The sequence below is a fragment of the Marmota monax genome, unplaced genomic scaffold (genome assembly GCF_021218885.2).
Source record: "Marmota monax isolate L192 unplaced genomic scaffold, Marmota_monax_Labrador192_F-V1.1 WCK01_AAM20220418_F8-fsc00171, whole genome shotgun sequence".
NCBI classification, from domain to species: domain Eukaryota; kingdom Metazoa; phylum Chordata; class Mammalia; order Rodentia; family Sciuridae; genus Marmota; species Marmota monax.
In genome coordinates, this window is record NW_026694658.1 from 1825376 (window position 1) to 1848588 (window position 23213).

Below are 23213 nucleotides of genomic sequence, written 5' to 3' on the forward strand. Positions count from 1 at the left end.
CATTTTTAGGTTTAGATATTTAGTGAATTCCAAAGGCTTTCAAAAACTTTTATTACTATGCAGTATTGTTGTAATACTCTACTATTATCAGTTTATTTTTTTTAATTAAAACATACAAAACTGGCTGATTTTTTTTTTGTTAAATATGGCAAGTGTAGGACCAGTGAAAATTTAATCCAGGCTTATTGCTTCACATTTTAGAGATTCATACATATCAAAGTAGCGATTCACTTTGAAAATTGGCAGGTTGATTTGTTTATGTCAGGCACGGATGAGGGCATGTCTTTTTTATCCTAATGGTAAAAGCAGTAAGCTCTCTGAAGTGGACCGCTAGTGTATGTGTCATAGTTGATTTATGTACAATTTGTGCTGCTTTTCCACTGACACAATTGAAAATGCAAATATGGCAAAAATCTTTTGTTTATTTTTTATGTTTCCTTTTATAATCTTTGTGGAGAAATTAAGAGGACAAAACATGCAATTTGCTAGCATGTCAAATATTTAATGTTAGGAAGTCATGTATAAATCCTTTGATTATGTTTTTGAGATTTATTTGTAGAAAAGCTGCCAGACTCCAAATCCTACCATTTCAGAGTTTATGAATTCTTAAAGACTATTCCTCTTGTAATTAAAACCGTAGTTGAGCATGAAACTGCCTGAGTGGCACCAGTAGATTATAAAAAGGGGAAAAGTGTCTCAGCAGGGCTTTTAGCTGTTTTGTCTGAAATACACTCATGCAAACATTCCCACCCACCATCATCATTATGCTCAGTAAATAAGCTCTACCTAATAGCCTTAAACAGCTTCATAGAACTTTTTCTGTCTTTTTTCCCCCCAGTTGATTCGATGTCATCAGTCCCGTGGTGGAGCCTGTGGAGACAACATTCAGTCTTATACTGCCACAGTCATTAGTGCTGCTAAAGTGAGTACCTCAGTCTTCTCTAGGAGTAGTGATTATGTGGAGTAATTATCAGGTTTGCTTCTGAAGTGTATTGGCATTGTCCCTTCCATTTTCATTCACATGTGTGGAATAAACTGAAGAAGTAAATCAGAATTTTTTTCTTTTTCACTCATGAGAATTGATGATTAAATAATTTGGTATTTGATCTTGAAAGGTAAATAAATTTTCTGTTCTAATGATTCTAGGGTTTGTCCTTATCCAATTTAAAATCTTAAAATCTGTTAACTGGATTAAAGTCTGGTAACTAATTAATACCACATTTGAAAGAAGCTTTACATGTTTTAAATAGTGACTTCTGCATTCTTTGTCTGCTATTTATATCCTTCTACCTACACTGATTTCCCTGTGTATCTTTGAACATTTTTGAGGTTTTTTTTTTTTTAATACATAAAAAGAATATAATTCCTTATGAAAACTTGAGGCAATCCTCTGGCACATTCAAAGGTTCTTTCATGTTAAGAGCTATCCCCTTCACGTTTGTCAAATGAGTACTTTTTTGTGTGTTGGAGGGTCAATTTTGATGATGCGTGGTAAGCTTTATACTGATTATAAGATATTCTAATAACCACTATCCTTTTGAATTATGAAGTAGACAACAAAACAGTTCTAATAATAGGGATGACACAGTTAATCTAAATGACAGCATGTAATAGAAAGCACAACTATTCAGAAAAGAACAACAGTGTAAAATAAACCACAGGGAGGGAATCAAAGGTCACACCATTTTATGTAAAACAAATACAAAAATACTTCAAGATTGATCACAAATGCTTATATGTTGTGTTTTAGAATGTGTTCCTTGGTTTGATGAGAGAAACATTACATATTTTTTACTCAGAAGGAAAATAATGAATGAGTCCTTACACTTATAGCATTATGTATTTGTATTTCAAAAATGTTTTGAAGAATGCTCACTTTTCTTTTTTGCAAAAATAATGGTGGCTATTTCAAAGAGTAACCTAAGTTGGCATAGTTAAGCAGGTTCTTCCGTATTATTCTTTTAGTTTGTAACACATAACGCTGAAGCCTGTGTTTTAGATTCTTCAGACATATCTGTCTCGCTCACTTGGATCAGGATAGCTTATTATATTAGCATTTTGAGTAATTTTCTGTTATAAAGGGGAGGACAACTTTTTGGATTTTGTTTGCTATTATTATGTGTTTGTGTGTTTACATAAAAGAAAAGTGACCTGCTTTGCTCAGTGTTTTCCCTGTGGGTATACTGGATAGAGGTTATGATTAATATGATTTGAAAATAACAGTGTTGGGAACTGTGAGGTACTGTGTTAGGTCTTCTACATTTAGACTGTAAGAATTTATATCTTAAAACAACACATTAATCTAGTCAATTTCCAATAGGTCATGGGTTGATGAGAATTCATTATTAACTTTGGCAATGTTTACTTTGAATAAAGTAATAATTTATTTTAATTGTTTTTGCCTGATGTTAGTGTTGATTCATGTTGATGGTTATAAATTTACAAAATAAAGGAAAAAATACAGCCATAAACGCTAAAGCCCTCCATTTCCTGATAATCATGTATGTCTATGTATGTCTGTAAATGCACATTTAATTTTTAGAATTGTTTTCCTTACAGTTGTGTATTGTACCCTGATCTGGTAGCTTATAGTTATACCTAACTCAGTTGTCATTAATATTTTTGGAAAAATTTTTTCATATCCATATAATATTTGTTTACTTTGTATTCGAGTCAGAGAACATAGATATTTTAAAATTTCCTTAAAAATATTGTCAAATTATTTTGCTGAAACTCCTACCACAGAGTGATCCTTCATTTTACTTTCACAATTTGAATGTTTTTATGTAGAAAATATTGGATAATTGGCATTCTCTAGGAAGATATGAGATATTACTTGTTGGTAAATTGACCTTCGGAGGAATAAAATTGTTCCAGTTTTGCATAGCACCTACAGGGAAATGACTTCTTGGCATTTTAAATATATTCTTCGTTCTGTTGTTGCTACATTATGGGTTGTTGTGTGTTGACTTGTGAAAATTTATCGTGTTGTTCAGTAATTACTGTGCTTTTCTGTTTCAGGGAATATAAAATCTATTTTTAAATTCTCACAAAGAGATCTAGAAACCTTCTCTAGAGAATTTTATCTAAGATTTAAGAATAAACAATAACAATATTATAAAGACACTTCCAGAGAATAAGTGTCTTTTGCCTAATTTTGTTTTATGATGCCAGATTACTTTGATAAAGAAAATTGATAGCAGCATTATGAAGTGGGCTGGGAGGCACACATGAAATCTCAGCTGTCAGGAAGGCTGAGGCAGGAGAATCTCACGTTTGAGGCTAGTCTCAGCTATTTAGCAAGACCCTGTCTCGAAGTAAAAAATAAAAAGGGCTGGGATGGTGCTCAGTGGTAGAATTGCAGGAAAAAAGAAATAATATATAGGAAATTGTGTGAGTCACAGTCAACTTGGAATCATTCCGTAATAAAAGGCTGGTTGATCACTCAAATGTGAGTATATTTTGCCACATTTAGCAGGACAGAATTATGTGATAATCTTAATAAATGAACAAAAAGTGTTGAACACATATTCCTTGATAAAATGTTTTAGAAAATAGAGATTGTTTCTGTTCTCTGGATTTCCATTTTCTCACTTTATCAAATTCACTTAGGTGCAAGACGTCATATTAACGTCTGTTCTTGATAAGTCTCATGTTTGCCTTTTGGGTCTGTTTATGTTGCTTTCTCTGCTGGTTCTTATTCATGATGTTTGACTCCTTGTTTATCAGAATTTACTTCAAAAATTTTTGTAAAACTAATTTTGAGTTTGAGATGATAGTGAAGTTCTAGGACGTTGTCAGTTTTGGATCATTTTAATCCAGTTTTGGAAGTTGAGATTATTTTTATTATATAAACAAAGCTCACCTGAATGATTACCATGATTACTTTATCGAACACTAGAAGAGGTTCACTGTTTTGTTGTATATTTCTTAGTACCAACATAAAGCATGGAGAGACTCTCCAGGTAGACCCCCTTTGGCAGGCCTTTGATTCTAGGATAGGAGGTCTTTATCTTGAAATTACTTCACTGTTAACTCATTTTCTTCACAAGAGTAATCATCACCCTTTTTCTCCTGTCCGATGACAACTTTTTCTGTGGCATCAAAAGGTTATTTACCTCTTTTATTACATAGAAGGATTAATCTGTGTTTAACTTTTTCTCTCATTTTATAATTGTGAGAATAAAATATATTAACTGCATATGCACTTGGAACTCCTTAGAGGCAGTGATCCTTTAAACATTTTCTGAATTTCCAAATAGCATGTAAAAATTAATCTTCAAACTTTTAGATTTCTTACTCTTTGCTTTTTAAAACAGTTAATTTGACTTTCCTTATATATACCAATGAAGAATTTTCTATGGTAGTGTTAAAGGAAAAATTTTAATATTAAAATTGTTCAATGAGATTATTTTGATATATTTATAAAATCTTGGTCCATATATTCTAGTTTCCTCATAACTGTCATATTATGATGTTTTAAACCCTGTGTCATCAATTGATTTAGTAAAAATGTCTCTGTTTTCTCTTGTTATGTGATGACTTCTTAATGACAACTAACAGTTTTATGAGTACAGCACCATAAGCACTAATGGAGAGTGGGGAAAATGATATGGCATGGGAAAGGTTAATGATGACTAGTGACCCTTTGTTATATTTGTTTATGACAGAACAGAATATGTTCCATGCTAATTTGAATTACAGATCATCATGGATTTTCTCACACTTGTGTGAGTTTTGTTCTGTGAGTACTCTTGTAAAGACTAATCAGGGATCTAGTGAACTTTTAAATGTGGATATCTTGCATCATGAAGAGACTCTACATTTGGCCAAATTAGAGTTCTCTATTCCTGATTGATTGATTGATTTGGTGCTGGGCATGCAGGGCAAGCACTCTACCAACTGAGCTATATCCCCAGCCCTAGAGTTCTCTATTCCTAATCTATGCGTAGCCTTCACCATTCTTGAATATATTTGAGGAAATTATCACATACACATACTTTAGCTACTGAAGTCAAGTGGAAAGACAATTTACTGTGAGGTGATTTTGATGTCTAAAGATGGTATGTGAGAATTGTTAAATAACATGATATAGATTAGTTCTGGAAACTAGTGCTGATAGATGTGCATTATTCTAATGTGGAAAATACATTTATCCTAAAAACAAAGGTCTTTACTAATGCAGAAAAAATTTAACACTCCTGCTTCCCCTTCTTCCCACCCTGTTGTTAATTAGCTATGATAAATAGCTAAGTAAATAGCTAATGATACTGTCATATGACAACAAGAATTACAGATTTGATGACTGTTGAAATTTGGATTTAGATTTTTGTCCTCTAAAAGATGACTACATCAATAGTCATAATTCTTTCAAAAAAAATCAAGAACTCATGTGATATGAGCCTTGAACTATGAAATATACTACTGCATTTCCCCTTTGTACACCCTTCTCTTGTTTTCTTACGTGAACTTTTATCGTTACCTTGTGGTTTGCTTTGGTACATTACTTTCCACTTTTTATGTGCTCCAGTTCTTTTAGTTTTATTCCTATTCATTGGTATAAGAGCATGAAATAATAGGCTCAGGGGCAAATGCAGAGGATATACAGCCAAAGACTTTAAAACTGAAAGGCATTCCTTTGATAAAGGGATAGCTACCTCTAAGTGGGAGCATCTCCATTAGCATTAATGGAATGAGTACAGCGGCTGAGGCATCTCAGAGGTTAATCAGGCTTCCTGGCCAGCTCTTGACATCAATACACTGTGGCGCCTGATTCTCTAGGTCCTTCAGAGGCTTACTCGACAACACTCTAACAGACTTTGTGTAAGTCATTTCTTGTGAATTATTGAAGCAAACGTTTGGTTGCTAATTGAGGAACACTAATGTGTTTCATAATCACTGCAGTTTGAGTTTTTAACACTAAACAAAACAGTTACAATTGATTTGTGGTTTATTTGTTGTTTTCATTCTGCTGTATGTTATATCTTTTTGCTTGAATTCAGCAGATGGCTTTGCTGCTCATTTTATTTAAGTATTTATTAGGAACACATTATTATGGTTCTTAGTTTTTCCTCTCCCTCTTTCCCCACAAGACATTTGTGTTTTGTATCCATGAGCTGTGAGATCACAAGCAGTTGTAAGTGGGAATAGAGTGCAAGGCAGTATAGGATAGGGTAATGGCTAAAACCACCCTCTGTAGACAAGTAGTCCTTGTTTTGAATTCTGGCTCTGTCATTGGTTAGCTGTTTAAGCTGCCATTTTACTTAAATGTCCTAGGGCAATTTTCTCTTCTATAAAATAAAGAAGTCTATCGAGGTAGTTTATGTTAAGAGCCTGTGGCAATCCCTAGTACATAGTGAAGGTGCTGTGGAATGGAGCTGCAGTCAAGTGAGGCATATACTACTTGCATTTTATTGGAAAATTTCTTTGGAAAATTCTTTTCCTTTTTAAATTCTCATATAATTGTTGCTTAATCACATTTACACCTTCATAAACAAACTTCTTTGTGTACCATTTATAAATTATAATTTAAAAAATTGTGTGTATAATAATTTACAATTAAAAATTTTGCTATAGTTTATGCCTGAATATAGGTGATGATGTTTTTCCCATAATTATTTTAGAAGAGTTAACTCACTAAAGAATAGTTTAAAGTGTATTAATAAATTTCCTCACTACACAAGAATTGTGAAAATGTGCATATATTGAGTTTTTGATTTCTCCTTATGATCTAGGCTGCCTATCCTGGTTCTGATTTTCAAATATTTGTTATTTACCATGTTTGTTTGTTTTGGCTTTTTTCCTTTCACATGGAAAAATAATCCTCTTTAAAACTATTTTTATGAATACATCTTATAATCAGAAGATATTTACATACTAGATAAAATATATATACAAGTTGGCTTTAACTATTTGTTCCGATTGAAGTGGAATTAAAATGCAGTTTTAAAAAATATTAATTTATCTTTAATTGAAATAGTTGATTAGAAGTACTATGTTGAATTATTTTCTGTTACCAGATAGAAAAGAACCCTCTTAGATAATTTAAAATGATATTTCATTCATCTAGTAATGATGTGGAGACTATTTTCCACATCACAACTCTTGGCATATAGTATATATATAACAGCACATTATAGGTTTATTTGAGAAGCATAGTCTCTTTTCACATAATTATTCTACCAGTAACTCAGTCTTTTTCATGGTAGAAAATAGATGTAAAATTAGATATGTAATATTTCCAGAAAAAAGAATATTACAATTTTTACTTCTTTTATGTCATGTATTTTAAGATGCATACAGTAAAAGGGATGAATAAAAGAAATATTTCTATAAAATACAATTTATATGAAACAGATCTTCAATTATGATCATACTCATTTAGTTATGGCTTTATTCCCATTGTGCTGACTTTATTAGATGCCATTTCTTTCAAGTAATACTGATTTTCTAGTGAATATTCAACATGGTGAAAGTCAGATGAAACATCTATGACAGTTTGCTGGTGCAAAACAGATTGTAATAGAATCAATAATTCAATATAAAATAGGATAATTAGTAAAGTTCATATTTCTATTTAGAGTCCATATGTTGATGTGTGGTTACATATTTTGCCTTTCATTGTATAGACACTGAAAAGTGGCCTGACGATGGTTGGGAAAGTGGTGACTCAGCTGACTGGCACACTGCCCTCAGGTGTGACAGAAGATGATATTACCATCCACAGTAACTCACGACGGAGTCCTTTGGTCCCAGGCATCATCACAGTCATTGACACTGAAACAGTTGGCGAGGGTCAGGTAAGAACTGTGGGTGTATGATATTTGTGCTACCTGCAGAGATAAGGGCTAAGATCAAGAACAGTCAAAGGATATTTTGCCTAGTAGATTAATAATTTGGAATTTTAGAAATTAAAATTACTTAGATCAGGTGATTTTTTTTTCCAAGAAATGATAAGTAGGTAATGTATTACACCCGTTCAAACATTATTAATGCATCAAACCTAACTATGAAGTTAAGGTTCCAGGAAATTCTCTTGACCTCTGTATCAGGACATTTGTTTGATAAAATAGTAATTTTGTATTTCATTACATTATTCTGTTCATAATACTTTTTTTTTTTACAATGGTATGTCACCCAAATCCTAAGATTAATATATTTCTTTCTAAAGGCATAGGTTTTCACATAAAACAGTTAGCAGGATTTTATGTATCTGGGGGAATTTTAAAAAAATTAAACAATGATGGTTACAAGTTACATAGTGAATAATATCAACATTTATAACCTATTTCATTATAAATATAAAAAACAATACATGACATTTTATAATAGTGTGCCAGAAAATAATAGCTTGTTGTCAAATACTGTTATCTTCGGGTAAAACAGTTATTTTTAAAATCTAGGTTTAGAAACATTTAGAAAGGGTGATTGTAAACATGGAAACTAATTTATGCTTGCATCTTTATCTTGTTGGTAAGATGTTTCTGGCAAAATGTATGTATTCCTCTCCATTATCCTCCACTATGTATTCATGAGCTGTTTCCTTTTGTATCGTAACCTTCACTTTGCAAATACATTTCTAAAAGGAAGTTAATTTTTTGTTCTAGTAGTTTGTGATCATTGCTATAACATATAATCTAAAACCAATTTCTGGAATAAGAGTAGAACTGCATTTGTGAAATAAATTTGTTTTGCTTTCATGTAAAATATATATTATGTATACAGAAAAAAATGCTTAGAAACTGTGAGTCTTTAAAGTATTATCATTTAATATTGCATGGTCCTTTCAGAAAATCTATTTGTACTATATATGCAGGTACTCATGTTCTAGTTTGTGTTATAAAAGATTGCTTTCTAGTTCAAGAAAAAGTAAACTTTGCTGCAATTAAAATAAAAAATTTCTTTGAAATTTGGGATTATTAAATTTAGATGTTTATTTTTTTAAAAAAATTTGAACAATAGTAATTTTTTACCCCTTCTACTTAACTTTATGGTTAACAAAATGTCATAGGCTTCTTTTTCTTCTTCTTTTTTTAATGAAGTTCTAGGAAACTTTACAGTTGACTATAATGACTTTCTGCGTGTGTGTGTGTGTGTGTGTGTCTTATCTGATGTGGATAGACACATATGTTTTCTTTTTAAATTGGAATTAGACATATAAACCTTTAGTGTTTTGAGCATTAATGTAAAAAAAATTTCCTTTCATTTTCTGATTCTTAATACCAAGGCCACCCACATATATTAGGTAATAACAACTATTCAACATTTTCTGTGATTCTAAGTATGTTGAAGAGTGTTAAGTCTATAGTCATTTGAAAGTAATTTCTTTTTCTTCTTGTTCTTCATTACCTTTTTGTGGGTGGGGATGTGGCTTAGTGGTAGAAAGCTCACCTAACTTGTACAAAAGCCCTGGGTTTGATCCATAGTACTACCTAAGAAAAGAAAGAAAGAAAAAACCCAACAATGGTAACAACAAAAAACAAAATAAAAACTAGCAAACAAAATGTCCACCCCAAATAAAAACAAAAAAAGGAGTTCTCAGCTGAGTGTATTGGCCCAGGTCTCTAATTACAGCTTCTTGGGAGGCTGAGGAAGGAGGATCACTTGAGCCCCCAAATTTAGGGACAACATAGGAAACATAACTAGACCCTCTCTCTTTAAAAAAACAAAACCCCCAAGCAAACAAACAAACAAAACCTTTGTGCCTTGTCCTTTTACTGAATAAATTTTGGGGAGGTTAAAAAAAAGTGTATTTATTTATATACAAATTCTTGGTTACAGTTTGTGTAAATGGATTATAGCTTGTGAAGTTACAAAAGTTTTCTGTAATGAATGACTAGATAATGCTTGAAACAAATGTTATTTTTTTTAGGAAGAACCATAGAAGTGTTAAGTTTTAAGAGTTAAAAATCTCAAATGTTCAAAATGATGAATTTCATCTTTTCTATTTTTGTTTGTGAGCTATATTATGACATTCCAAAATTTCAGCTTACTTTAAAAATTACAAGGGAAAAGAAATGGATTTTCTAAATTATATTTTTTCAAACAGCAAATTCCTACAGTAAAACACTGTTTCCATTCTTTCCTTAATGTGCATCTGTTTTTTGTCAATAAGACATCTTCGTCTCTGATAAATATTACAGTTGGAGTACAAGTCAAGGCTGTTTTTAGGTTGTACTTTATTGTATTAAAAAGACTGCAGTAGTCAGTGCCATGGACTTATCGCTTTTACTCCTTCCCATTGATATTTCACCATAGCTGTGATGTTTTTCCTTTTCCATATATATCTCAGAAGCTAAACTGAACAGTACATTGACTTTTGTTGTTTAAATCTATTGAGCCTTTCATAAAGATATTTTTGTGTTCACTGTGGTAATGTATAAAGTCTGATTCACTGTCGTTGTATCGATTAATTTGATTTTATGGTGATGGGATTATTGTGTGGTAAGTGCATTAAGGAGGAATGGATTTGATTGACTTTGTGTCCATTTTTATCTATGTTACTTTCATGTTTTATTTAAAAGCATTTCTTGACTAAGATAAGTTAAGTGGTATGATTTGTCTTTTACACATTTATATAATTGAAGTTAGCAATGTGGTAAAATCTGTAATTGAAATAAAATGCTTCAGAATGATGACACAAACCTGTTTCTTGCCCTGAAAACAAGTGTCATTTATAATAATTTAATGGTTTTGAAGATATATTTTGTTCTTATGGTGAAGTGAAGGCTTATCCACTTTTTATCAATTAAAGTGCTTTACTTTGTCTAATATAGTCCAGTTAATGTTAGAGGTCCATTGGGCTTAGGTAAATGGTGAGTAAAGATACTGAGATATCTCTGGTATTAATGATTTGATTAATGGTTTGATGTTTTAGGCAAGGTGATGATTTAATGGAGAGGATCCTTCTAGAAGTATATGGTTATTTATATTTACAAATTCTGTAAAAATAAGACTCAAAGAACCTTATTTTAGTTAGAGGTTTTGCCATGGATCATATCTAACGTGTCTTTTGACTGGATGGCTTCTGTCTTCATTATTGCTATCAAATGCGTGCTCAATGCTAATTATAGCTGGGCATAGTGGCATATGCCTGTTATCCCAGTGGCCAGGGAGGTGAGGCAGGAGGATCAGATTGCAGGTGCAAAGCCAGCTCAGTAACTTAGTGAGACCTTTTCTCCAAAAAAAAAAAAAAAAGAAGGGCTGGGGATGTAGTTCAGAGGTTAAGCTTCTCTGGGTTCAATCCCTGATACCAAAACACAAACAAACAAATAAAAAAAAACTGATTTTCCTAGAAATATATATACACACACACACAGTGTAGGGTTATAAAATATGATAGGAATGGGATTGTTTTTATTTTGAAATAAATATAGAAATGGAAAAAATGTAGAAATGACATGAAATCTATATACACAATTTCATTTGTTATGAGGATTGTAAATTAAAACTGATACAATTTTTGATAAGCTTAAATATTTATTCACTCATGTTATTTATTTTTATGCAGTGCTGAGGATCAAACCCAGTGCCTCACACATGCTAGGCAAGCACTCTGCCACTGAGCTACAGCCCTAGCCCAGATACCATTTTTCACTTATCAGTATCTGAGAAACTCAAAAGCTTGCAAAATATTTTATTTTTATTTGTTAGTTTTGAAATAATCATAGACACAGTAAGTTGCAGATCTGTCCACATGCTTTTCACCCCACTTCCTCCCACTTTATCTGAATGGTGACATCATCATGTCTTACAATATCTTACATCTCTATAGTGCAGTATCAAAACTGGAAATTGGCAATGGCACATTACTATTAACTAGGTTATAGAGCATTTATTTAGCTTGTTCATTTGTACATAGATGTGGGTGTTTATAATTGTATTTTTGTTTTTGTTGTGCTAGGGATTTAACTAGCATCTCTTATATGCCAGGCAAGTCCTGTACACAGTTATATTCCCAGCCCAGTTCTATAAATATTTATCCCTTGAACAGTTTCATGTAACCACCAGGATAATTAAGATATGAATCTGTTCCATCCATAGTTACCTCTTTGTATTTAAGCCATCCTTCATTCCACCATATCCCTTTCTCCAAGAAAACACCATAAGTGTGTTCTCCAACTCTAAAAGTTTTGTGATTTTTTAAAAGAATGTTCTATAAATGAAATGTCATATAGCATATGACATTTTATTTCTCATGTCATTATTGACATTCTTTAGGGATATTTTTATCTGGCATAGAATTAACAGCTTTCCTACTAGAGAGGGTTTTACTTGAATTGTTTAGAAACTGAAAACATAAGCATGCCAGTGTTCTTGTCAAATAGTAAAGTTGATAAGGAATGAGCAGGCACAGTATACTTTCCTGGTAGGCTGAAATTGCAGTTCATCTTATGGCCAGTTGAAGAACAGAGAGGAAGCTATTGATGAAATATGAACAGAATCTCAGAGGCATTTGGGCCAGCACTATATAAGCTGGCATGTTGCTATAGTTTGGATATGAGGTATCCCCCAATAGCTCACTTGTGAGACACTGCAACAAGGGTTGGAGGATGAATGATTGGGTTATAGCCTTAACCCAATCAGTGAATAATTTCCTGATAGGATTATCTGAGTGGTGACTGGAGGCAGGTGGGTTGTGGCTGGAGGAGGTGGGAATTGGAGCATGGCTATGAGTATATATTTGTATCTGACAGTGGAGACTTCTCCCTCTGCTTTCTGATAATGATGTGAGCTGCTTCCTTCTGCCACACTTTCTCCCCATGATGTTCAGCCTCACCTTGAGCCCCAAGGAGTGGAGCTGGCCTTTTAGGCATTTGCCATAGCAATAGTTGGTTCTTTGAAAACTAACGTCATTGATACATTTGTAGCTAGACTGGATTTGAGGTTCTAGCCAGAGCAGTAAGATAAGTAATTTTTAAGGATAAAATTAAAATTATGACATTTCAGACATTTTTATGTGATAGCTTGTTTTGATGGTTTAATACTATGTAAATGTAATATATAATACTATACGAATTATAAAGTTAAAATGAGTGGCTTTTATCATATGTAAATTGTATTAGTGTAAAGCTTTCACAAACAAAAGTACTATCCCAATACTTACAGGTTTTTTGTCCAAATTTGCAAGTAAAGTAACTGATCTGGTCATTTACTGTGTCTTTCAGGGCTTGAATAGTATTTGGTTTATGCTTCCAGCATCTAGCAGGTTATTTGACATGTAATGCTTGACTCTACTAGCAATTTTGAGAAAAAAATGAATATTGCCTTGGTAGGACTATATTTTAGTTTGCTGAGAATTGTATTTTCTATGTCTAAATATTGTGATCCAATATTTTTTAATATTTATTTTTTGGGTTTAATATTTAATATTTATTTTTTATTTTTATGTGGTGCTGAGGGTCGAACCCAGTTCCCCATGCATGCCAGGCAAGCAGTCTACCACTGAGCCACAACCCCAGCCCTGTGATCCAATATTTTGACAAGTTTTTTCCTTGCACATTTGATAGGCAAAAACATTTCTTTTAAAATTGTTGTTCAGTGGGCATGGTGGTGCATGTCTCTAATCCCAGTGACTTGGGGGGCTGAGGCAGGAGTGTCACAAGTTTGAGGCCAGCTTGAACAAGTTAGCGAGGCCCTAAGCAACTTAATGAGACCCTGACTCAAAATAAAAAATAAAAAGAACTGGGGATGACGGGCATAGTAGTGCACACCTGTAATCCCAGCAGCTCAGGAGGTTGAGGCAGAAGAATTATGAGTTTAAAGCCAGCTTTAGCAATTTAGTGAGACCATAAGTAACTCAGTGAGACCCTGTCTCTAAATAAAATACAAAACAGGGCTGGGGATGTGGCTCAGTGGTTGACTGCCCCTGAGTTCAATGCCCAGTACCAAAAAAAAAAAAAAAAAAAAAAAAGGACTGGGGATGTAGCTCAGTGGTAAAGAGCTCCTGGGTTCAATACCCAGTCCAAAAAAATGAAAAATAAAATTATTGTTTAGTGCACTAGTGGTGGGACATATTTTATAGATTGTAAATTATATTTCAATGTATCTATAAAATTAAGGGAAAATAATAAATCACATTGGAGATATAAACCTACCTCTTCTATTGTTTTTGTGCTTTTTTATGTGTTATCTTAGTAGTATAACATTTTCAAAGAACTCCTTGTCCATCTATAAGTAAGTAATAAAGTTGACATTTTTGTACTTTAAAATAAAAAAATTTTATTTGGTAATTATTTGTTTATTTGAATTTTACTTAAGCTATATTTTTTTCTGTTCTCGTGTTCTATTCTAATTTTTAATTCTAATAGAAAATTTTTTTCCAGCAGTCTATAAAGATAAAAAGTATATTTTATGTCCTTGAGTAAAGCTATATTTGATTATATTTTGTTAAAGACTTGAAATTACTTGATTTTGGCTTTTTGTCCCTTCATGTGTAATTGAAGAAATACTTGCCTGTGTCCTTTACACTCAGGTCAACTGTTTTTAGAATATATATGCCTATCTTCTAGGGGCATGTTTTATTTTATTTTATTTTTTTTAATTTTTTATTGTTGGTTGTTCAAAACATTACAAATTTCTTGACATATCGTATTCCACACTTTGATTCAAGTGGGTTATGAACTCCCACCTTCACCCCATACACAGATTGCAGAATCACATCAGTTACACATCCATTGATTTACATATTGCCATACTAGTGTCTGTTGTGCTCCGCTGCCTTTCCCATCCTCCCCCCTCCCCACCTCTCCCCTCCCCTCCCCTCCTCTCTCTCTACCCCCTCCACTGTATAACCCTGAGGGTCTCCTTCCATTTCCATGCAATTTCCCTTCTCTCTCCCTTTCCCTCCCACCTCTCATCCCTGTTAAATGTTAATCTTCTTCTCCTGCTCTTCGTCCTACTCTGATCTTAGTTACTCTCCTTATATCAAAGAAGACATTTGGCATTTGTTTTTTAGGGATTGGCTAACTTCACTTAGCATAATCTGCTCTAATGCCATCCATTTCCCTGCAAATTCTATGATTTTGTCATTTTTTAATGCAGAGTAATACTCCATTGTGTATAAATGCCACATTTTTTTTATCCATTCGTCTATTGAAGGGCATCTAGGTTGGTTCCACAGTCTTGCTATTGTGAATTGTGCTGCTATGAACATCGATGTAGCAGTGTCCCTGTAGCATGCTCTTTTTAGGTCTTTAGGGAATAGACCGAGAAGGGGAATAGCTGGGTCAAATGGTGGCTCCATTCCCAGCTTTCCAAGAAATCTCCATACTGCTTTCCAAATTGGCTGCACCAATTTGCAGTCCCACCAGCAATGTACAAGTGTACCCTTTTCCCCACATCCTCGCCAGCACTTGTTGTTGTTTGACTTCATAATGGCTGCCAATCTTACTGGAGTGAGATGGTATCTTAGGGTGGTTTTGATTTGCATTTCTCTGACAGCTAGAGATGGTGAGCATTTTTTCATGTACTTGTTGATTGACTGTATGTCCTCCTCTGAGAAGTGTCTGTTCAGGTCCTTGGCCCATTTGTTGATTGGGTTGCTTGTTATTTTATTGTCTAATTTTTTGAGTTCTTTGTATACTCTGGATATTAGGGCTCTATCTGAAGTGTGAGGAGTAAAGATTTGTTCCCAGGATGTAGGCTCCCTATTTACCTCTCTTATTGTTTCTTTTGCTGAGAAAAAACTTTTTAGTTTGAGTAAGTCCCATTTGTTGATTCTAGTTATTAACTTTTGTGCTATGGGTGTCCTATTGAGGAATTTGGAGCCCGACCCCACCGAATGTAGATCGTAGCCAACTTTTTCTTCTATCAGACGGCGTGTCTCTGATTTGATATCAAGCTCCTTGATCCATTTTGAATTAACTTTTGTGCATGGCGAGAGAAAGGGATTCAGTTTCATTTTGTTGCATATGGATTTCCAGTTTTCCCAGCACCATTTGTTGAAGATGCTATCCTTCCTCCATTGCATGCTTTTAGCCCCTTTATCAAATATAAGATAGTTGTAGTTTTGTGGATTGGTTTCTGTGTCCTCTATTCTGTACCATTGGTCCACCTGCCTGTTTTGGTACCAGTACCATGCTGTTTTTGTTACTATTGCTCTGTAGTATAGTTTGAAGTCTGGTATCGCTATACCGCCTGATTCACACTTCCTGCTTAGCATTGTTTTTGCTATTCTGGGTCTTTTATTTTTCCATATGAATTTCATGATTGCTTTCTCTATTTCTACAAGAAATGCCGTTGGGATTTTGATTGGCATTGCATTAAACCTATAGAGAACTTTTGGTAATATCCATTTTGATGATGTTAGTCCTGCCTATCCATGAACAGGGTATATTTTTCCATCTTCTAAGATCTTCTTCTGTTTCTCTCTTTAGGGTTCTGTAGTTTTCATTGTATAAGTCTTTCACCTCTTTTGTTAGGTTGATTCCCAAGTATTTTATTTTTTTTGAAGATATTGTGAATGGAGTGGTTGTCCTCATTTCCATTTCAGAGGATTTGTCGCTGATATACAGGAATGCCTTTGATTTATGCGTGTTGATTTTATATCCTGCCACTTTGCTGAATTCATTTATTAGCTCTAATAGTTTCTTTGTAGAGCCTTTTGGGTCTGCTAGGTATAGAATCATATCATCTGCAAATAGTGATAATTTAAGTTCTTCTTTTCCTATTTTTATGCCTTTAATTTCTTTCGTCTGTCTAATTGCTCTGGCCAGTGTTTCGAGAACTATGTTGAACAGAAGTGGAGAGAGAGGGCATCCCTGTCTTGTTCCAGATTTTAGAGGGAATGCCTTCAGTTTTTCTCCATTCAGAATGATGCTAGCCTGAGGCTTAGCATAGATTGCTTTTACAATATTGAGGTATGTTCCTGTTATCCCTAGTTTTTCTAGAGTTTTGAACATAAAGGGATGCTGTACTTTGTCGAATGCTTTTTCCGCATCTATCGAGATGATCATATGGTTCTTATTTTTAAGTCTATTGATGTGGTGAATAACATTTATTGATTTCTGTATATTGAACCAGCCTTGCATCCCAGGGATGAATCCTACTTGATCATGGTGCACAATTTTTTTGATAAGTTTTTGTATCCGAGTGGCCAGAATTTTATTGAGGATTTTTGCATCTAGGTTCATTAGAGATATTGGTCTGTAGTTTTCTTTCTTTGAAGTGTCTTTGTCTGGTTTAGGTATCAGGGTGATGTTGGCCTCATAGAATGAATTTGGAAGTTCTCCCTCTTTTTCTATTTCCTGAAGTAGCTTGAAAAGTATTGGTATTAGTTCTTCTTTAAAGGTTTTGTAAAATTCTGCTGTATACCCATCGGGGCATGTTTTATCTTCTCATTTCTTAAGTGGAATTCTCATATTGATAAGAATAATTTTCCAAAATAGTGGAAGTATGTTATTTGGTTAGGGATATTGAGATGTAGCTATTTATAGTCTTCAAGCTCAGTTATTGTGTAAAAAATATTAACCTCCTTTTGTCTTTCTTTCTTTTCTGAAGGTGCTAGTGAGTGAAGATTCTGACAGTGATGGCATTGTGGCCCACTTTCCTGCCCACGAGAAGCCAGTGTGCTGTATGGCTTTTAATACAAGTGGTAAGTTTTTATTTTGCCATTTATTTCATGAGTTTTCCAGCCAAGTATTTTGGAAATGGAAAATACAAAATATGGAATATGACTTTTCTCCATGTTGTCAGTGTATATCAGAAATGTTGGTTGTCCTCAGTATATTGAATGAATGAATTTATTTACAACTTATAACCAGTCAAAGAATAATAGTTTCACTCCTAGCAAAGTGATGATTAAATTGCAGTGGTAGATAAATAGTGTTATTGAGTTGCATTGATTTTTTTCCACATTTTTTATGGTCCATTATAGTTGTACATAATGATTAGATTTTTTGTTACATATTCATACATGGGCACAATATAACAATATAGTTGGCCAATATCGTACCCCAAAACTTTCCTCTCCCTTCCCTTCTTCTACCCAAGGTTCCCTTTCCTTTACTGATTTCCCTTTGATTTTCATGAGATCTGCCCCATATTTCTTTTCCTTTTTTCCACATATGAGAGAAAACATAGGAGCCTTGATCTTCCAAGTTGCCTTATTTTGCTTGACATAATGGTCTCAAGTTCCATGCATTTTCCTGCAAATGACATGATTTCCTTTTTCTTTATGACTGATTAAAAGTCCATTGTGTATATATACCACATTTTCTTTATCCATTCATCTGTTGATGGACACCTAGGCTGGTTCTATAGTTTGGCTATTGTGAATTGTGCTGCTATAAACATGGGTATATGTGTATTACTTTAGTATGATGACTTTAGTTCCTTTTTTTTTTTTCTTTTTTCTTTTGATACTGGGACTTAAAACCAGAGGGACTTTACCACTGAGGTACATCTACAGTCTCTTTTTTTATTTTTTGTTTTTAATTATGGTCTTGATAAATTGCTTAGGGCCTTGCTACATTGCTGAGATTGGTTTTGAATTTGTAAGCCTCCTGGCTCAGACTCCCAGGTTGCTGGCCACCACACCCAGCTAAAGTCTTTAGGATAAATACTGAGGAGTGGTATAGCTGGGTTATATGATGGTTCCATACCAAGTCTTTTGAGGAACCTTCATACTGGTTTTCATAGTGGTTGTACTAATTTACAATCTCACCAATAGTGTAAAAGTGTTTCTTTTTCTCCACATCCTCTCCAGCATTTATTATTGTCTAAATTCTTGATGACTGCCATTTTGACTGGTGGGACATGAAATCTTAGTGTGGTTTTGATTTGCATTTCCCTAATTGCTAATGATATTGAACATTTTTATATAATTATTGGCTGTATGTGTTTCTTCTTTTGAGAAGTGTCTTAAATTTCGTTTGCCCAGTTATTAATTAGGTTATTTGCTTTTTCAGCATTAAGTTTTTTTTGAGTTCTTTATATATTTTAGATATTAATCCTTTGTCAAAAGAGTAGCTAGAAAAGATCTTCTCCCATTCTGTGGGTTCTCTCTTTACATTCCTAGTTGCTTCCTTGAGTTGCATTGATTTTTGTATTATTATTATGACAAAAGCTTCAGTATTCTAAATCAGAATGTTAATGTATGTGAATGGCATTTTCTTTGTAACTTGAAAGTTTTTTTTTTAACTGATAAGCTCATTTACTTTTATTTTCCTATTGTATTGCATATGCTCTTAGTTTTTCTGGTTTTCTAAGGAAATTTGATAAAGACTAGTATTATAGCACTATATGTGGAGTACCCTGTTACTTTTCATTTTTTATTATGAAAAGATGGAAAAATGAAATAAAAAGTAGTACAACAGTCGTACATGTACCACTACCATCTAGATTCAACAGGTGTTCACATTTATGTTTCTCTGTGCGTGTAAGCACAAGCACATGTGTTTTCCTGCAACTTCCAAACATGTCATATACACTAATATTTCATCCAGTTTCATTTAATCATGCATTTCTTAAAAAAGGATCTTTTCCTATATAATCAGTATTATAGCTCAGAAAAATAACACTTTATATTGTCCAGTGTAATTCATGATTTAAAATTTCCCAAAAATATTTACTGTAACTACTTCAAACCATGGTCTAAGGTTTGCTCCTTACATTATAGGTCTCTTTAAATTCCTTTTAATATAGCATATAGCTTGTACCTTTTTCTTTTCCTTTTTTTTTTTTTTTTGGTGGTTCTGGGGATGCAGCCCAGGACCTGTGAATGCTAGCCAAGCAGTCTTTACCACTGAGTTACATCCCTAGCCCCTTTATTTGTTTATTTATTTATTTTTGCACTGTCCAAAGCATTTGTGTTATTAAAAATCTGGATTTATCAGAGTTTTTCATTATAATGTTTTGAGAATTCCTGTATTTCTTCTACCAACTGTAAGTTAGCCTAGAAAAGCTTAAAACTATTTAGTCTTCTTTGTTTATTTTTAAACTTCCTAAGAACTTCCATGTCCAACTTTTTATCCCAATAGGAAACATATCAGGTCATGTCCCTATTTCTGTTTCATCATATGGAAAAGTTGGTGACCATCAAATGACTGCATACATTTGAGATAGGGTTTTTTTCCTTGTAGAAATTAGCAAGTATTCTATGGAGAGTTATTTTGACCTCAGTTCTAAAACTTTTAAATTAATAGTTCTATTACATTAAAGGTCGAAAAATGATGTTTCTAATTCTATCATATTCCTGCATTTACTTATGCTAGTCTTCTATGGAGAAAGAATTATCTTATCAAGCAGGTATTTACCACAGTTCTCCAATATATTTAGACTGATAAATTCCTTCTTTTTTCTTTTTTTTTTAGCTATCAGTTTTTTTTTTTTTTTAGTAAGCTTGTTAAGCAGTTGGTAATACTTCTAGTTTTGAGAAATGAGGTATTTTTAAAATACTTTGTTTCTAAATAAATGATAAAATTGCTCTTTTACTTTCATGGCTGATATAGTATTTAAAAATTTATAGTCTTTTCAGATCTTATCCATTTGGTTGATGTATCTGAGGAGCCTACCATTTTTATCTTATCTCTCAGAAATGATCATATCACTTGAAATTGATGGGAAAGATTCTTTATTTTTTCCTTCTTTTTTTAAATAATGAATGATGGTAAGAGAGTAATATAGAGTACTTTGAATAATATTCGTTCTAATAACTCAATTAGTAATTTTTTATGGAGAACAATTTTTTAGTGATTGGTGATCAGTAGGATTGATTTAATTAATAAAGACAAAGATTTATTGAAATTGAACGTTGTGAGAATTCAGTTAAATTTGAAGAAACATTCTGAAAGTTATGTTACTTACAGCACTCCAGTTGGGGTAACCAGTATGACTTATTTATTTATTTTTTTTTTGAGAGAGGGAGAGAGAGAGAGAGAATATTTTTTTTTTTTTTTTAGTTTTCGGTGGACACAACATCTTTGTTTGTATGTGGTGCTGAAGATTGAACCCGGGCCGCATGCATGCCAAGCGAGCGTGCTACCGCTTGAGCCACATCCCCAGCCCCATGACTTATTTTTATATTCATCCATTAGGTCAAATTGCCTTTGTATTAGTGTATATTTCAGATGCCACTTCAAGTGCTTTTGTCATTTGGAGATACATTTTTCCTCTTCATGACTTTGTATTATATGAAGAACATATCATTTAATGTAAAGAATTTCATAGTCATCACTATCATTGTCATTGATTTTCCATTAAAAATTGTTTCATTTTTTTGAAGTGCATGTTGCCATTTGGTGTTGACATCCCATATTTGTGTTTATATAAGATTGTTAAAAATATTTATAACTATTTTCCATTTTCCTAGAGTGCTAGGTTTAGGAGTATGATGTAATTTATTTTGTGATAATTATTTGTTTAAATGCTTCTTTCCTTTATAAACCTCTGTCTTCCTCCCAGTTAGGGATCAGATGTTGTTTATCTTTTTTTTTTTTTAAGATAGTAAATTATTTATTTATTTACATATACCTTTTGGTGCCTTGCATGGATCTCAGTGTATTAAGAAAGTTATTGAATGTGTTAATTTGAAACCATTCCCAACTATGAACACTTGGCTCTCTGGTAGGCATGGTATTCCCTGTTATGAAAATAAAGCTAATAAATCAATCAATACTTCATTTTTCTCCCCCCACCCCCTCAGTTTTCTATTGATATTTTGATGAAAGAATCCTAGAGCTATTTTGGAATTTATTCATTTTGAGATGGCTCATAGTGTCTATAGAGTTTTCTCATATTGATTGTATATAATTGTTTTATAAAACAATTTATGAATTTATATATCATTGGAAGTAACCTCAAAATAGGCTACTGACTCATAGATGCCTGTTAATTGAGTTAATACATGGCAATTTCAAAAAACAGCAGTTTTTTCATTGAGTATTAGCTGTATTTTTGAGCTTACCAGCAACAAAAATAGTGAATATTTTCATATAACTTCACTTTTGTTATGCAATTATTGGAATATTGAATATGCTTCAGAATTATTATAGAACCTACATATATCATTATGCATGTACATACACACACATACATACACATATATCTATATGTTTCATTTCATTTGTGTTATTGAGGATGGTGCTCAGAGCCTCCCACATGCTAGACAGGCTAGCTACATCCCCAGCCCTGATACATTTTTAACATCTCATGTAGTTTGTCTTTTAAATAAATATTATTTTGGGAAAGTTGTCCTTAGGCTTCATATATTGTGAAAGCAGCCCATGGTGGTGAAATGGTTAAAATTACCTCATCAAAAGTGTTGAAGCTTGCCAGGCATGCTGGAGCACACCAGTAATCCCAGTGACTTGGGAGGCTGAGGCAGGAGGATTGAGAGTTCAAAGCCAGCCTCAGCAAAAGCAAGGTGCTAAGCAACTCCTTGACAACCTGTCTCTAAATAAAGAACACAAAAATAGGGCTGGGGATGTGACTCAGTGGTGGAGTGATCCTGATCAATATCCGGTACCCCGCCCCCTCCAGGCCAAAAAAGTGCTGAAACTTGAGTTGGGTGTGGTGGTGTACACTTGTAATCCCAGCTACTAAGGAGGAGAATTTTGAGCCTGAGACCAACCTGGGCAGTTTACCAGGATCTTGCCTCCAAATTTTTAAAAATTGAAGAGCTAAGGATGTAGCATAGTGGTAGAGTGCCCCTGGGTTCAATCTACAGTAAAAAGCAAAACCAAAAAAACAAGTGTTGAAGCTTGATATGGTTTTACCCATTTCAGTTGAACACATTGAAAGACAGATCATATTGCCTGGCTAGGAATTGGTAATTCAGTTAATAAAAGACAGTTCCAATATATGCAACCTGCTGGTGAGATACAAATATGTAAGTAGAGCCTTAAGGAAGGAAAATCCTAAATGCAGTATCGACAAAGTACTAGTAGATAAGTAAATATGAACCTGGTTTGGGGGAGAGTTCTTCAAAAGGAAATTAGTGCTAAGTTCAAACTAAAAGATGGTTAGTTGGGAAATAATTATCTGTGCCTTTATACAAGTAAGTACCGATTGAATGAGTGAGGAAGAGAAAATGGGGTACATTTGAAATATATTATAAAGCACATTCTATACAATGGACTCATGAATCTGTTATGTAGGAGATAGGTTTTTTTTTAATAGGTGTTTCAGTAACATTCTAGTTTTGTAAATTAAACATCTGTGGTAAGTGGAGGGTTTATAACTCAAATCACTCACATAGTTGCTTTGTATAATGC

The 23213-nt window shown here is 33.3% G+C and overlaps 1 protein-coding gene across 8 annotated transcripts in view; it reads left to right on the top strand.

Moving 5' to 3' along the window:
* Positions 1–23213, top strand: part of Bcas3 (BCAS3 microtubule associated cell migration factor) — a 583386-nt gene that overhangs the window by 164333 nt on the left and 395840 nt on the right. For all 8 annotated transcript variants that reach the window (XR_006846898.2, XM_046423193.2, XM_046423199.2 and 5 more), the window contains exons 11-13: positions 839–922; positions 7629–7799; positions 17500–17593. Coding sequence is in view for 7 of the 8 variants with exons in the window: in XM_046423193.2 (XP_046279149.1) it covers positions 839–922; positions 7629–7799; positions 17500–17593 (349 nt within the window). In the remaining variant the exon portion in view is untranslated. The remainder of the gene's footprint in view (positions 1–838; positions 923–7628; positions 7800–17499; positions 17594–23213) is intronic.